The sequence below is a fragment of the Callorhinchus milii genome, unplaced genomic scaffold (assembly GCF_018977255.1).
Source record: "Callorhinchus milii isolate IMCB2004 unplaced genomic scaffold, IMCB_Cmil_1.0 Scaffold17, whole genome shotgun sequence".
Taxonomy (NCBI): domain Eukaryota; kingdom Metazoa; phylum Chordata; class Chondrichthyes; order Chimaeriformes; family Callorhinchidae; genus Callorhinchus; species Callorhinchus milii.
This window is the reverse complement of record NW_024704758.1, coordinates 7,606,596-7,623,156: the sequence shown is the minus strand read 5'-3', so window position 1 is coordinate 7,623,156 and position 16,561 is coordinate 7,606,596. Positions and strand designations below refer to the sequence as shown.

At 41.4% G+C, this 16,561-nt stretch overlaps 2 protein-coding genes across 8 annotated transcripts in view; both read left to right on the top strand.

Annotated features, from left to right (window-relative positions):
- Positions 1-1,566: 1,566 nt before the first annotated feature.
- On the top strand, positions 1,567-2,392 carry sinhcafl (SIN3-HDAC complex associated factor, like; the record flags this gene model as incomplete). The annotated part of the gene is given in 1 exon segment (XM_042341522.1): positions 1,567-2,392. A coding segment is annotated over 1 exon segment (141 nt), but the record flags the coding sequence as incomplete, so codon positions are not given.
- A 10,188-nt stretch (positions 2,393-12,580) lies between these two features.
- The window catches only part of scube2 (signal peptide, CUB domain, EGF-like 2), a 41,788-nt gene continuing 37,807 nt past the window's right edge, over positions 12,581-16,561 (top strand). For all 7 annotated transcript variants that reach the window (XM_007887574.2, XM_007887570.2, XM_007887572.2 and 4 more), the window contains exons 1-2: positions 12,581-13,046; positions 14,554-14,676. In XM_007887574.2, the coding sequence (XP_007885765.1) occupies positions 12,959-13,046; positions 14,554-14,676 (211 nt within the window). In that variant the 5' untranslated portion in view covers positions 12,581-12,958. The remainder of the gene's footprint in view (positions 13,047-14,553; positions 14,677-16,561) is intronic.

Here is a 16,561-nt window from a genome sequence, read left to right as displayed (position 1 = left end):
AGCTACCAGAAGAAAACTGATGGCTATAGAATCGCAACAACAACAACAAATTACACTTGTATAGAGCACTTCACGTCAGAAAGACGTCCCAAACTCATCAAATTCCTTTGACTCCTGCAATCTGGTGCAGGTAATGACACGAGACGAGCACAAGAGCTTCCAATAAACTGCTTGTTTGGAATCAACCTGGACAGCAGGAAAATTAACCCAAGCATCTCTTAAAAATGTTCACCTCTTCCAATAGGTCAGGTCAAGGAAGGAAAAGACTGGTTGCAGCGAGAGCCTCTTCTGGGTTTCTGTGTCGGACCCTTCGTCGGATGGGTTGCTGTAGCTCGGTGACTGGGAAGGTGACATGCTGGATGTCGTGCTGTGTGCGTCCGAATCTGTGCGATTAAAAACACATGTAAAGGACATTGATGCTTCAATTCTCTTCATAAAATGTTCATTTTTTTAAAAAAAAGCACAGAACTACTACAGCAAAAAAAAAAGGCCAATATACTTGACCAGATATTCAGCAGGACTGAATATCTTGTTCATTAGCCTTTTCAGCTTTCAACTTCGTTTTAGTGACAGGCATCGCAAAGGATGGGGAGAAAAGAAAACATGCACAATACTGGCACCCAGAAAAACAACAATTTTTACCAGAGACCTCTAGCAAAGATCCAGCAATAATAATCTTCAAAACCACAACAAAATTACATTTGTATAGCACCTTTCACATCGGGAGGACTTCCCAAAACACTGCCTTTATGGAGAATTTTTGTCATTTTCAACAGGTGCTCACGGAAACTGTAGCACTGAAAGTGCAATTCAATCCACAAAATGGACTGGTCAAGTGATAATCATTCATTCAACTTGAGCATTGGTGATGAGTTTCCCAACCCCTCTTCGTTTGATGCCTGAGTGTGGAGAGGTCACCTGCTGGAGAGATCAGGAGTGGACTGAGTTTTTTTAATATATAAATACGGTCCCTTATCCAACGCCAATTGGATCACCTTCCCGGAGGTCAGACAGCTTAGCATAGGCTCAGTGGGTGTCTCAGCTGCTTACTAGACTTAATTTGTCTAACCACCGGTAAAAGGTCACCGAACATTTCAAATAATTGATGTTTAACATGGACACTTTAGTTCAAAATCGTGTCAGGTTCTTAGTCACTTCCACTATAACCTTCACTCCTCTCTTCCCTCCATCCACCACACTTAATATCTAGTCTAAAAACTCCATTCAGACCCTATGTCTATGATGCACCCATCGTCCCAACTGTAAAACGATTCCCTGACCCAGAAGAGATTCCAATAGCCTAGAAACTTAAACTCTTCCCCTCCAGCCACCTAATCACCTGTTACTTGGTTACCATTTGTTTGAGAATCCATCAGTTAAGATCAGGTGGCTGATTGATTTTGTGATTCATGGTGATTATGAGCTGGACATTTCCCTCTTGTTGGGACGGGAATAGTGTTATGGAGTGTGGGGAAAAGAGAGGTGTATGGGTTTGGGCTGTATGAAAGGCCCTGTATAAATATAAGGTCTTGTTGTTAACCTTGTGTTGTTTCTCTTCTACGTTGCAGGCAGAAGGTTTGCTGTGGCATCATCTACAAAGGTCGCTTTGGGGAGGTGCTGATCGATCCCCGTCTTTTCAAACCATGCTGCAACACAAAAAAAGACTTGAGTCCAGGCGCAGGTGATAACCTCCCTTCAGCCTATTAAAGGGGAATAGTCACGTGCATTGCTATCTCTCCAGGCTCCTCTCAGGTCATTTCACCTGCGTTTGCATCTCTTTGTCTCCCGTGGCAGACTTCTATTTTCCACCACTTGTTTTAGGATCGTTTCATCAAAAAAGAAAACAGCGCCAAATCACGGAAGGGATGAAATAACAGTAACATTTGGGAGATTTTTTTCTGGGTCAAAGTGATGATTTCAAACTCGACTCGTGTATTATCGAAGAGTTAGCTGAACTATTTTTTTGGATGTGAATCAGGCTAATGAGATTTAGCTAGAACTGTCATTGCTGATGATGGAATATGAGTACTTATCACATTGTCGATGGTTTTTTTTAATTGTATGTTTATATAAATAGCATGTAGATACTCTTTCTTTCTAGAGGTGGATCTTCTGTTTCAGAATGTGTTTTACTCCTGGGCCGTGGACCATAGCTTGTGTTTTTATTTCTCTTTTTGCCCAAACTATCTGCTGATCTTGTGAATCAGGATTGCCAGCTTGTTTAGCGATGCATTAGATCGACTCTCGAGGCTGGTTGGTCTAATACTTACCTGTCACTTGGCAGTGGGACCACTTTAATTAACCCTTAAAAGAACATTTTAAGTGCGGCATTTAATTCCAACACAAGGTTCCTTCCAGAATTAAGTAAATAATTTTTTTAGATTAAAATCAGTGTAAAATAAATTTTGTTCCCTCCTCCTCCCCCTGCTCCTACCCTGTTTCCCATTTAGTTGTATTTTTAATCCACTTTATGAGCTGACCAGCACATGGAGTCAGGCTTGATGGACAGCACGTTGGGAGACTGCATAAAACTCAAAAAATTATATGGCGTTGGATTATTCGCCCAGAATGTCTCTCCTTTAAGTTTATATCTAACCTCTAACTCTTTCCCTCTATCCTTCTCTCTTATCCCCTCTATCTGTCCTTAATTCCCACCCTAAAACCTACCTCTTGGACCATGCCTGTTGTTCCCTCCCCCTCTCTGACCCCATTTTTGTAAAGCGTTGAGACATGTTACCTGAAGGGTACTATAAAATGCAAGCTGTTGATGTATCTTGTTTCTCAACATTAATGTAAATAGCTTATCAGGAGATTCAAAATTGTGAGGGGTTCAAGTGACGCCTCAGAGCACCAGGACAAGGTTAGGTTGGGTTGTGGCTGAAAACTAGAATTGTGCTTTGCTTTAAAGATTCTTTTTGCCTCTAGTTGTTTCCCAACCCCCACCTCTCAGATTTTCATATATATATATATATATATGTACACAAAGAATTTGCTGGAAGCTTGAATAGTTTTTGCAAAGGAATTTTTGTTTGGGGTTTCGGCTAAACTCGGAATATTGAACTTTTAAGAACTTCTTCAGCTCCTGCTTTATCCATTCTGTGAAGAGATCAACTTCCTCTGGGGATATTGGCTGTTTAACACCCAACCAAATGGTCATTTGACACATGTGAGGGAACCTCACTCCTGGTTTTACAGAAGAGATCACCAGAGAGTGATCAGGAGCCGGGACACCCTGACGGTTGTGATCAGCCTGAGATCAACTAACACCATGGACCTAGAATGGACGAGAATCTTTTAGACGGCAGTCAGGATAAGTTGGCATATCGTTGAACAGGGTGGCTATGTTTTAGTGAGGGACCTTGCGAATGTACTTCTTATTTAATGATCCTGTAGTCTTCACTTAAAGTACACATTGTGTGAGTGCATTTTTGTAAAAGTGGTGACCAATTTACAATGTGACCTTAACTGACTGACAACTGGAAGCGCTGAAAGGGATTTGACTTGTAATCGTGAGAGCTGACTATCGGTGTTGGTTTGTGCAGTGGGAGTGTCAGATAAGTGACTGATATAGCGCCTTGTGAAACTGCCAGCATTTGGCAAAGGTTCAAAATGCAGGCTGGCTCACTGCTGAACCTAGGCTGCTTGTCACGTGTTCCCTTACTGTCCTTTAGGTGTTCAAAACTACTGATCGAGTTTGACGGGTGTGAATCTTTTAAAAGCCTCTTTGTGTAGGCGAAGGCTATTGACCCCTTCTCCTGCATTCAGCAGTGGAGTTTGTGTAAGTAAAACCGTGAGACACAGCAACCCACAGGATCAATAAACCCAGCGGGATTTCTGATGAATCAAAACAAGAAAGTTTCAGACAAATGATTTGAGTCGCAGCACTCCCACTGGAACGGTTACAGAGTTTATTTTTCAGATGTTCCTGAAAGGCGCTCGCTTTCCCTGCTTTAATCATCCGTGCTGTTTTGTTGACTTATTTTTCCGGCCGTGCAATGGTGTAACTGCTGACTGAGCTCTCTGGTTTGGCAGTGGCCGTGTGTGCTGCACACGGTTGGCTCTTGTTTCATGTTACAGCAGTGACGCCGGGGACAGTCTGGCTGCGACAATGTTCAGCGCTGTGCCCCCGGGGTAATCTGGCTCAACGGTGTACGAGGTTGGCTTTCGTGTCTGTGCCATTATGTTGTTGCTGGAGCGTATGCAGTTTTAGCCTGCGCCTGGGGTTTACACGCAGCCTCTTCCCAATCTCTGCTGAGTTAGATCTCAAATAGGTTGCTGATCAGAGGTAAGTGGGCCGGGCAGTGAGTATGTGGAGAAGTAAAAGAAACCCGTCAGGGTACTCATTCGCTTTCTGGTGATACCCTGAGATGTGGATGTCTGGTGAGCACTGTATCAGGCTTGTCTGCGATGCTTCTTTGACGCACATGAGTCTTTTGCCAGCACACTCATCTGGAGAATGGAGTGTGGGCTCTGGCCATTAGGGGCAAGGAATCAAAGGGTGTGGGATGCCTGTAGAACTGTTGCCTGACCCAGTGCCTTCAGGAGGGGAGAGAGAGCACAGGCTGATGGGTTAATGTTGCTGCTCGAATGCATCCAGGGATGATCGATTGGTTTGACTTGCTGCCTCGGGTAGCGCTAAGCTTGCCAATTGAGCCCAGGTGCTGGGTTGGAAGCTGCAGCTTCAGCCTAGGTGCACGTGTTGGGCTGTAAGATCTTATTGATCCATCCAAGGTCTGTGGCGATGGCTGGAATTTGTGAACGTAAAACGTGACAGTGAAAGAAATTAACCCAGAGTGTCTTTTAACGCTTAAACGTCACTTTTTGCTTAATAAGCCATGGCTTTTGTTCAGATGCCTATGAACTGTAAAAGTTTGGCCTTGGTCTTGGATCCCTCTGTGTGTGTGTGTGTGTGTGTGTGTGTAAATATATATTTTTAAAAGAAAACTTTAATGTAAATAGAATTTGATAATGTAATTTTCTGTAAAGGGCTCATCAATTCTTTGATCTCAGTTCTTAACCTATTAGTTTTGTTGCTGATGAAGCAAAAATACTCCCTCGGAATGCAACAGCATTGCAAAAACAAAAAATACTGCGAATATAGTTTTTAAAATCTCACCCACCACCCCAACCCCTTCCTCTTCCATAGTAAAATCCATTTCCGTTAATTTTTTAATATATATTTCATGTTGTGGTTTGTTTCTGTCATTCAGGCAAAATTTACCTGCAATGAGGGTCTCTTTCTAGCCGGCCCAAACTTGTAGAGTGCAACGTAGCACCCTCTAAATAAAGAGGGGGGGGAGGAGTCGATGAAATATGAAATGCTATATGGAGTTGAGGTTAATACTGTATTATTCTGTCATTAGGTTTAGGAAAAATCCACCTCATCATGTATATTAAATGCGATTGACCACTGTTTTGGTTCAATTCATCAGATGAGAGTGAGTGACATATTGATCTTACTGTGTAGCCTAACTCTGAAATATCACGATAATGAATGTTTGGTGCACAAAACAGTATCGGCAGCTTCACGTAGCTTCAAATTGTGAAATCTGGACACTAATTTATAACAGCATTCATCAGAACGCTGGATTGGATTATGTTCTTGAATCTAGAAGAAAGTTGCCATCATGAAATTTCCGCCATTCCTTTTTATATTGTCTTTGCACAGTGATCTTTGTAGCATTTTGTCTCAACCCGGGACACACCTCCTCCCATCTTTACTGAAATCATCTGTTGCTGTGAAGTTACACTGTTGTAAAACCTTGGTGCGGATAGTCCCCGTTTGTTAACCTGCCAACTCCGTTTCAAATCTTTTTTTTAAATTCAAAAAAAAATGTACACAACGCAGGGATGAAGATGCAATTCTTTTGCACGAGATTGCAGATATCAACCTGAACCGATTTTTCTGTTCTTCAAAATTGATGTGCACATTATGGAAATCATTTTCCTAATGTTCAATTCAAATCTGGAGCAAACTTGCTGTGACCAGCAGATCCATTTCTCTTTTCTTCCTTCCCTTCACCTTTTCGAACTCATAATCTCGACTCTACTTGCAGATGCTTCATGTAGAGCAAGAGATCAGCTACGAAGTCATTCGTTTATATCTGGGCAAAATATTAATATTTAATAGTTCTGTCATACCATTGGCATAATCTGGTTTTCTGGTAAAACTCTTGAATATTGGTTGCCAAATCTGAATTTTGTGTGAGATTTACCTGGAAACGTAGTCGTGCCTTATTACAAATCAATGAAGAACCATGTAGGAATTCACACTTATGAGGCTTCTTTTTGTACAGAGGTTGGACAGAACTGTACATGTCTTGTTCAACGTTGGTATTTATTTATTTATTGGGTTTAAACATTCCATGAATGCTCAGTTACTAACATGAGTCCAATATCTGTTCCAAAGTCTTTGAGCTTGTGCACTTTTTTTTATGAAATGAAACATTTTTGTGACCGAACAGCTTTCATATGACTGCAGTTTTATAGACACTTGTGATACTGTTTTTGTATTTAATAAAGATGTAATGTAAAAACGATAAACTCCTGGTTCTGTCCTTATTCTGGGATGATTGACTTGCACAACACGGACGTTTTGTGCGTACAGTGTCATTTCACGTTGTGTGATTGAAGTTTACTCTCGAGACTAGGAGAGTAACCTAATACTGGACCTGCTGCATCAGTGGTGACTAGTCTCACATTCCATGCAGTGCTGGGAGTGTGCAGCATTGTTGGAGAAGCTGTCCTTCGGATGGGACATCAAACCAAGGATTTCTCTGCTTTTTCAGATGGACGTTAAAAAATCCCATGGCACTATTCAAAAAGAGAAAGGGGTTTCTTCCAAGGAACTTGCTCGTGAACTATGGCTGAACCCTTGCCCCTGATTTGGTTGGCATTTCACTGCCTTAACAACGTTCAATGTGGATTTCATAGGTTTTGATCGATAAAATTAGGCAGATTTCATTTAGCAGAGACGAGCATATGTTTTAGCTGAAGTTGAAAGGCATTGCAGATCTAGAATTGGTTGTGTTGAGGATTATTCCCTTTTCTCTGTTGCCCAGTGCAATCCATCATGCAAGGATTTGCTTTGAGGTTAGCAACTGTTGTGGATTTAATGTCCTAATTAGCTTTTCTGTCCCACCTGACAAGATTTGGCTGGGTTAGGATCATTGGTCTCAGTGAATACTTAGTGGCAGCTGTCTCCATTTGCCAAACAACAGATGATTGCATTTTAAATATAATGGGTATAAAGCATACATCAGCGAAGTGTCTGAGATTCAGTATAACAAAGAGTCAGTGTAATGCTGGAACAGTCTAAGATCTAATTGAAGAATAATATGTTTCCATCTACTGTCGTGGATAATATCCAGATTGGGAAACTGATTGGTTGAAAGAGAATGGATAGTCCTGAGACAGGAATATTCAAATGTTCCTGAGGTATTTGAAAGGAATTTGCCTGGAGTCCTTTATGAGAGCAAACAAATCTGGACAGACAAGGTAAAGACCAGAAATAGATTTGTGAATTGTATCTTAAACTGAACCCGAGCTCCAGCTATACAGATTTATTTTATGCCGGGGTTTGAGAGGTTTTTGTTTGGTCTCCATACCTACATATGCACTGTCTCTCTTGATTACCTAATTCTGGAGAATACTAAGTGTGGATTGGTGAGAACTATCACTCGAGAGGGAAAACTCTCAGGTTGGGATTGCTCTTCCCATTGTTTGATTGGTACACAAATTAAAACAATATAAGTGCTTTCAGTAAGATGACAATGTTGTGTTTCCAGGATCTCAGGATGTGACTTTGTCCTCTACTTCCTTCACTGAATGTTGGAATATGAAAGGAAATAAGGCTTCAAGTCAATTGAACTAAGTCTGAACCCTTTCCATTCAACACAACTGAGGTTTGAGTGAACCTATGGTGTATAATTTATTCCCTGCATAGAGAATTACAGCAGAGTGTTTGTAAAGCTCCTTCTCTGACACTGGATGTATTTTTTTTGTCTCTTACACTTAACATTTATATCTTAGTGAATGTCATGTCTGGATTCAGTTGCTTTTATGATCCTGTCACTGTCACATTAAATGAAAAGAGATTGAAAAGGAAACATTTTGAATGCTGAATATCTGAAATAAAACCTGGAAATGCTGAAAATCAAAGCACCTTCAACAGCAACCCATTCCAATCGCAAGACACTTTTGTTTCAGGGACTTTTGTCTCTGTCAATGGGGTCTAATTTGTGGGAGTTCCAGTCAGATTTAAGCACCCTGGGATGCTACACTGTGTGAGGAATGCTACAGAAATGCAAGTTTTTGTTGATTCGTAAATATCAAATCCCGAGTCTTGTGAACTAGCTACATTTCTTCACTCAGAGGGTAGTGAATTTATGGAATTCTCTACCACAGAAGGCTGTGGATGCTCAGTCATTGAACATATTCAAGACCGAGATTGATAAAATCTAAAGGGATTAAGAGATATGGGGATAGGGCGGGTAAATGGAATTAGGTTAGAAGATCAACTATGATCTTATTAAATGGCGGGGCAGACTCGAGGTGCTGAATGGCCTACTTCTGCTCTATTTCTTAGTTCTTATGTTCTAGCATCTGGAACTCTGCAAAGCTGGAATTCCATAAGGTTGTTCACAGCAAATCCGGAATTCGTTAGCTTACAAATCCTACTGTAACTCCTTCATATTAGCCTCCACTGTTAGACTCCCAGTTTATAAATTCACGGGGGTGATTGTGTAAATGAGCCCTGATGCAGAGGATTGTTTTTCAAACGATATCCTTTAACGGTGCATTGCAAGGAGGACATGTGCTCGCAATAAGGTGCAGTACTGCAAGATTGCGCCTCATGGATGATTTCAGGCTAGATTGCTTTGCAATGGATTTCCTGACAAACTGAAATGGATATTTACAGGAGAAAGGGAAGTGGGAACTAGGCTAAAGAGATGCAGGCATGTATTCTGCACTAAAATAAAGTGTACTACACTCCAGGGCACTGCAGATGAAAGACCAGCCAGGCAGACAAGTGAACTAGGAGCAAGGGTTCTTCTAACTCAGCTCCTCTTAACGCTGCAAGCCGAAGTCTTAATGGGTTAGATAGTCTTGGGACGTCCTCCTGACGTGAAAGACGCTTTATAAATGGAATCTTGTTGTTGTTGTTGTAGTCTGAGCTGAACCAGCAACAGGAAAGCTTACCAGATAGTACTTTCAATAGCGAGTTATGTGTTCTTAGCTCCTGCAGGTTCCCAACCCACACTCTGGAGTCCTCAAATCTTGGCTCTTGTCAACCTGCACCTAGTACTGTGCCTCGGAGTCCTGGAGCTCAGTGGTTAGCGCACTCGCCTCACAAGCGAGAAACCTGGGTTTGATTCCTGGCAGGGCGAAATCTTGGGCAAGTTTCCCTACTCCACACGCCTGATAATAATCCTTCTAGAAGATGTGAAAAAGCACTATGTCAAATCCAAGGATTATTATATTATTATAGTACTTGTTGGAATTAGATAAGCAGTATACCGCCGGAGAGAGTGCACATTCCATTCCAGATTCAAGGAACGTAATATTCTGCACAACGTGTGTGTAATGAAGTGCATCCACTTATATGCAAATGGAAATAATATCTACTTCAAACATTTCCGATTTACACACTGTTCTCTGCTCCCCCTGTCAATTACAAACCAGCTGAGACTTGGTCTCGTTCTTAAGCCAACTTGAGCTCTGCGTCATTGTTGCAACTGCATTTGTCCATTAGATGGCGGTCCTGACTGGCATCATCTCAAAAGGATGTGTTCCCAATTTACAGTCAACTGGGTCTCAGGTTAGGAAATGCATCTTTCTCATACGTAAACACAGCAATCACATGCTTGGAAAAGGTACATGTTTTCTCCTGGTTTACTGACTGTCGACCACAGGAAAGAGGGGAAACATGAGTTTAAACTTTGTCAACTCTGGCCAAAGTTTCGACTTAAGTTCCACGTTGGCAAACCTGGACCAGGCTTCTTTTTAAAAATTCTTGTTGAGACCATTTTTCTGAATGTCATTTAATCCCAGTTTTTCTCTCTCACAGAAACAAAACTTCAATGTTCAAGTTATGGCAAAGTATCTTGGTTCTGTATTATTGGGATGTGGATCTCTTTTAGCCATCGGTAAAATGTTTCATAAGTAATCTTTGGTGGGACCAGCTCTGAGGGCAGTGAAATTGGCCTGTTGTCCTTGGGCTTAAGAAGGGAAGATATTAGCTAGGGTTTCCGATTGCTATCTACCCCCCACGCACACCCAGCCCTTTGCAGCTGACGTGTGCATGTGGGGTTGAGATAACAATAAATAATAATCCTTGCATTTGATATAGTGCTTTATCATGTCTTTGTGTGGTCTTGAAGCGCTTCACAGAATATACTATAAAGTGAATTGACTGTATATTTTGTGGGCAAAATGGGATCAGGCTTCATTGTGATGCCCCCCTCATGGTTAAATAACTCACTGGCGTTCGTTGTCTTAACTCACACATGAGTTGTGACCACTTGGGAGAAGTATCATCAGGCAATCATTATCTGTGGAACAGCACCCAGCACATATCAGTGACTTCAGGAAAGGAGAAGAGATATGAGGAAGCGCTACAGTGGCAGAGGTGTGATCCTTCATGTGAGATGTTAAATCCAGTCTCATGGTTCGAGTGTGGACATTACAGATTTCACGACACAACTTTGAAGAAACGGAGGGTGTGCACCTGACCAATAATCCATCCAAATCAATGGAAAAACAGATTCATTGCTTCTTCATCTCCTTCCTGTTTATGGGCTATTGCTGATGCATGTTAGCCCTGCATTAGTCTACAACAAATCACTCCACTTCAAAGTCAAGTGCTTTGAGAGGTTTGGTGAGATGCATTAGGTGTTAATCTAAATGCTGGTATTATTTATAGTGCATTAGCTCTGCCATTCCCCAGCGCATGACCTTATGCATGGTTTGTACTGCTTGTTTATGTGGGTTCACAGACACTTGGGGATGTCATCTGTCAATCCATTGTTTGATCTCAGAGTGGATCCGTCTCTCTGTAAATCTCAAACAACGAGGGCTGACCTAGTGAAATTTACAGAGTCCAGGTCAGCTCTACTCTGGAAAGTTCAGTAAGAATTATAAGATGTCTGAATCGAGGGAGCTTGTTTGTATCTACATCGCTGTTTTTTTAAAAATCTGGTTCAATCTCAAACTTCAATCTTCTTTTCGCTATTGTGTTCAACCAGATGCCTCTTAGTCCAGTAAATGTGTGGTAGATTTTCGGCAAGAAAAGCGAGAACACTTTTTGTAGAGTCAAAGCATTTTTCATCATTTTAGAAAGGTCTTCTAAAATATAATTGGACTTTTCTACTTTCCTCATTAACCTTAGAATCCTAGAATACTACAGCACAGAAGGAGGCTATTCGGACCATCGGGTCTGTGCTGGGTCTTTGAAAGAGCTATCCAATTAGTCTCACTCCCCCATTCCCATAGTCTTGCAATTTTTTCCTTTTCAACGATATATTCAAGCACGCACAACCTTCTACTGCTTCACCTTGCTTAGGGGATAAACTGGAGATTCGCCACAAGGAGGCTCTGTTCTTATTGTACAGGACAGTGACTTCTCTTGTAAATTCTCCTCTCTCACTACTCAGTCTCTTATAGTGAGAAATATTGGTATGTGATGCAGCTTCATTTCCAGCTGAGCAGTGTCTGAACATAGTTTACAGGGGTGTGTGTTGTCATCATGTTCGTTGGTTGACAATAGGGTGCGTGTGATTCTGAAAGCACATAATTGTACCCCCTCTCATCACTATCATCATCATCATCTTGTAAGCCAGCCATTGCCTGGAGTAAAATTGAGCTTTGTAGACCTGGACTGTTCTAGATATGTGCTGGGTTAGTGACCCCCAGCTGGGCCAGCAGTTGGAGTGCTACAAATGCAGAAAACCTCAGTGCCACTGGGTTAGAGAGAGTTAAGGAATCTTTGCTGAACATTATTTAGTAGCTGGGCTGGTTAGTGCTTTTGCTCAGATGGGGATGAAATTGGGCACAGCTTTGCCCCCCCTTCCTCTCGCACGAGTGTTTACTAAGCCAAAAATTTACTGGCTGAGGTCACATTTGAAGAGCGGTCACTTATTAATAATAATAATAATAATCCTTGCATTTGATATAGTGCTTTTCACGTCTTCTAGACGTCCCAAAGCGCTTCACAGAATATACTGTAAAGTGAATTGACTATATATTTGTGGGCAAAACGCGGCAGCCAATTGCGCACAACAGCGTCCCAAAAACAAAATACAAATAAGAGGGAGAAAATACAAAATAGGAGGAGGGGTGGGGGCGGTGGGGAGATGAAAATACAGCAGTTTGGGAAATGAAATGGAAATGGGAGCCCTTGCAAAGAAAGGAGCGCGTGAGAGCAGAGAAAGGGAATGAAAGGAAAGGGTTGAAATGGGAAGTGGCCAGTACTGTAATCCAGGGCACCACATGCTGAGAGAGAGAGAGAGAGAGAGAGAAGAGGAAGAAAGCACAGTGAGTGAGTGTGTGTGTGTGAGTGAGTGCATGTGTGTGTGTATGTGTGTGAGTGAGTGTGTGTGTGTGTGTGTGCAATGTGCTGACTTGGGAGTAGGCTGCAGGAAGTACAGTAGAGTAGGTGTGCAGACAGTAAGTACAGTGCACACAGATGGAGACAGAGCAGCATCAGCACAGTGCTGACAGCTCCCCTGGAAGGTAATGCAACGAGGTAGTTAGTGGGAGAGAGAAGTTAGACCAGTTCTTGGGTTCAATCCATTACCCCAATGACGTCAGGGGCTAAAGGGCTGGTATAATAAACAACCCCACCGAATCCATCAGCACTGAGCTGACAACTCAGGACAACCCACCCACCCACCCACCACCTACTTCTCAGTTCAATTGCGTCTTTGCAAAGAGACACCAAGGATCGACTCGTATCATCATGGGGGCTGTTTGTTTTACATGGCACTTCTATTTGTTTTTCCTCTTGTTAAACACTCGCCAAAGCTTTGGAAGTGCTGGAATTCAAGGTAAGTTTGCAATGGCTCGTGTGAGATTCCTGCTCCTTCTTCACATCACTGAGACCCAAGTGCGTCTCTCTCTCTCTCTCTCTCTGTCTCTCTGTCTCTGTCTCTTGCACTTTTCTCTCTCTCTCTGTCTCTCTCTCTCTCTCTCTGGATGCAGATGATTTCTGTTCCAAGTAGAAATTGGAGTGGGTTTGAAGCAAATTTATGATTACTTTTCCTTCTCTTTATTTCTCAATTTATTTGCAACCTTTATTTATACATATATATATATATATATATATATGTATATATATATATATATATATGTATATATATATATGTGTGTGTGTAAGTATATTTTTATATATAAAATAAGTAAATGCGTTCAGTGTGTGATTTTAAGAGTTGCCAAGGTATTTTCTCAAGTTGTGTTGGTCTGTTTGAGGATAGTCTTGTAAAAGATTAATGGCGATCAAAGAACACACGCAATAAATGCTGTTTGGGACGTGAGCTACAGAATGAAACTGCCCACTGTCTGTCTGTGTGTCTGTGTGTCTGTCTGTCTGTTTGGCTTTCAGATTTACAGTGCAGAGAATGTCTCGACTTACTAGTTTTCTTCTAATAAAATGGGGAGAATGTGAAATATTCTAACTACTTGTATGTTGCATTGAGTTTGTGGGCAATTCGAACAACGTTTGTGCAAAGCTATGAAGGGTTGCTTTAGATTGAGTATAGATGCTTTTGTTTGTGTGTGTGTGTGTGTGTGTGTGTGTATCTATAAAGGAGCTATGATATTCCTGTAGGATATAAAATCATAACTGTAATCGTTTAGTCAGATCAAATAACATGCTGTCATTCTGTAAATTGTAATTACGGGCATGAAATAAATGCTTTTGACAATGTGGGTTTTGTTAAAGTGGGATTCTTTCTCTACCACTGCTTTGCAGTCATTTTTTTATTGCTTTGTAATGGGATGTTTTAGCAGAATGCCATACATCATGTACAGTAATAGCTTGCTCCTATAATGGTTGCTCATGTGATCTTGCTGTCTTTTTGTGTGTGTGTGTGTGTGTGTGTGTAGAGCTGTGTCAGCTGGGCTTGATTCAGCTCTGCTTTTGATTATTGAATGGCTTGTAGCCTTTTGGAGGAAATTTAATTTAGTTCCCTTTCCCATCTGTCACCAGGTTGAAAAAAACCCAAGCCTTTAATGAGTTGTTTTGATGGCTGATATTTACCAAATGCTGTGACTTGTGTCTTTGTGACAGGAATGTGTGCCGCGGTTCAGCCAACAGCTGCCTGAGGCCATTCTGTAGACTTTACTTTTGTGATTTTATTTTTTTCCTGATGTATCGTGGGGTTTAATAACCTGCTTTTATAGCTGGAAGTCAAACCGCTCTTTCCACATTAAAGTGCGAGCCTCACTGGCAATGCTGTTTGTATGAAGAGGTGAGACTGACATTTCACTTCTGTTTTCCCTCGAGCTCTTCCTGGCTCCCAGGTTGTTTCTCTGTACTTGCCACTTGTCTTACAGATGTTGACGAATGCTCAGAAGGAACTGATGACTGTCACGTTGATGCAATCTGTCAGAACACGCAGACCTTATTCAAGTGCACATGCAAGCCGGGATATAAGGGGGATGGAAAGAAATGTGAAGGTGATTATAACCAGCAGTATTGTTGCTTTCATTCATTCATTAACAATAGTAATAAAAAAAATTGGTCACTCAATCCACAACCTTTTGTGGGACACTGCTGTGTGCAATTGGCTGCTGCGTTTTGCCCACAAAATACACAATCAATCCACTTTATAATATATTCTGTGAAGTGCTTTGGTATGTCACATTGATGTGATAAAGTGCTGTATCAAGTACAAGGAATATTATTATTATTAATGTAACATTTTGGGAGGAAAAGTAAATATTGACTTTTTTTCTCTTTAGTCAAATCAACAACTTGCATTTAGATACAGCACCCTTCACTTAAAAGAAACTTCTGAAAACGCTTTACAGGATAAGAGTATGTAGAAATTAAGGGAATGTTGTTACGTAGGTAAATGTGGCAACTAATGTAGTTTTTAAAAATGTTGCTGTATGACAGAAGGGAAAATGTTCCAGTGTTATCCATTGAGCTTAAAACTAACTCACCTCCATTTATCTCACATATTTAATAAAGCTTATTTTTACTCAATTGCATACTGGTACTTCACTATATTTCTGCCCCTTCAATTTTGTTCCGTCTTCTCTTGAAAGACTCAATTTTTTTTTGTTGCCATCAGCGCAGGATCAACCCCACTGGGAAGCTCCAAGGTTCACTCCCTGGTCAGTGCAGAGATTGCTGATCTCAGTCAGGGGAGTGGGGGAGGTGCAAAAATTGTCCTTGGTGTCCCCTGGCAGCGGGGGGGGGGGGGGGGGGGGGGGTGAGGGGAAGGGGCAAAGAAATCAACCAAAGTTTTCACTCGCTGCTTTGCATTCAGCCCATTGCAGGAAATAGCACTTTGCTTGGTTGAACAGTCTGCGAATGTACAGCACAAGCCTGGATGGTGATCAGTAATGAGTCTAATCATAATAAGCATTGCATTTTGATACAGCGCCTTATCACATCTTTGAGATGCCTCAAAGCGCTTCACAGGATATATTGTAAACTCAATTGACTGTATAGTTTGTGAGCAAAAAAGTCTAGTAATATTTCCCCTTCTTACCTAGCAATGTTGATGCCCTCTCAGTGCCCAGCACTGGGGTTAGCTAACCTCAGTGCCCAGCACTGGGGTTAGCTAACCCAATACAGATTAACCCTGACAATGTCCTTCTCTGTGTGGCTAAATACCACATACCCATGTGCATTTGCTGACTGAGCGAGAGCAACAGGACTCTTAACTCTGTCCAGCAGAGTTCTCAAAATTAGGAATGGAAGTTTGAAGCGTGAGCTATTTTAAGGTTTTTTATTCATGCTTTTATTATGAGCTTATTATTGTTCACATGGCCAAGAATGTGGAGTTTGCTATAAACTTGCCTGAGAAAGTCGAGGGAAAGCCAAAGCTCTCTTCCCCTCCCCCCACACCACCCCACTCCCCTCCATGTAACAGTTGATGTTTGTGGTTTAAATGAAAAGCCTCATTTCACAGCTGAGGAGAGACCTGAGGTTTTGACTTTCTATCATTTTAAGAAATCAGATCCTGTACAGAACAGGAGCTTAGAGTTTGGTGTAATTCTGAACTCTTGAGAGAGATCTTGTCTGAACAACTCTGTGCATCTATCTCTGGCCCCTTGCTCTGATACAGAATTGAAGGGATTATAATATACCTGTCTATTGTACAGTAGTTTGTCATCCACTGAGAATTCCCGTTAGGAATACATTTCTCATTCAGATGAATTACTATACTTTGACAGTGTTATAATCATTCTTTTGTTTAAGGATCTCCTGTTTCTTGTTACTTATTGGTCTTGATTTCTGTTAATTCTACAACTGCTGATCACTATTTCCACCGAGTAAGTTAGCAACAAAGTCTGAATCGTTTTGTCATTGTGCTGTTGAATTGTAATC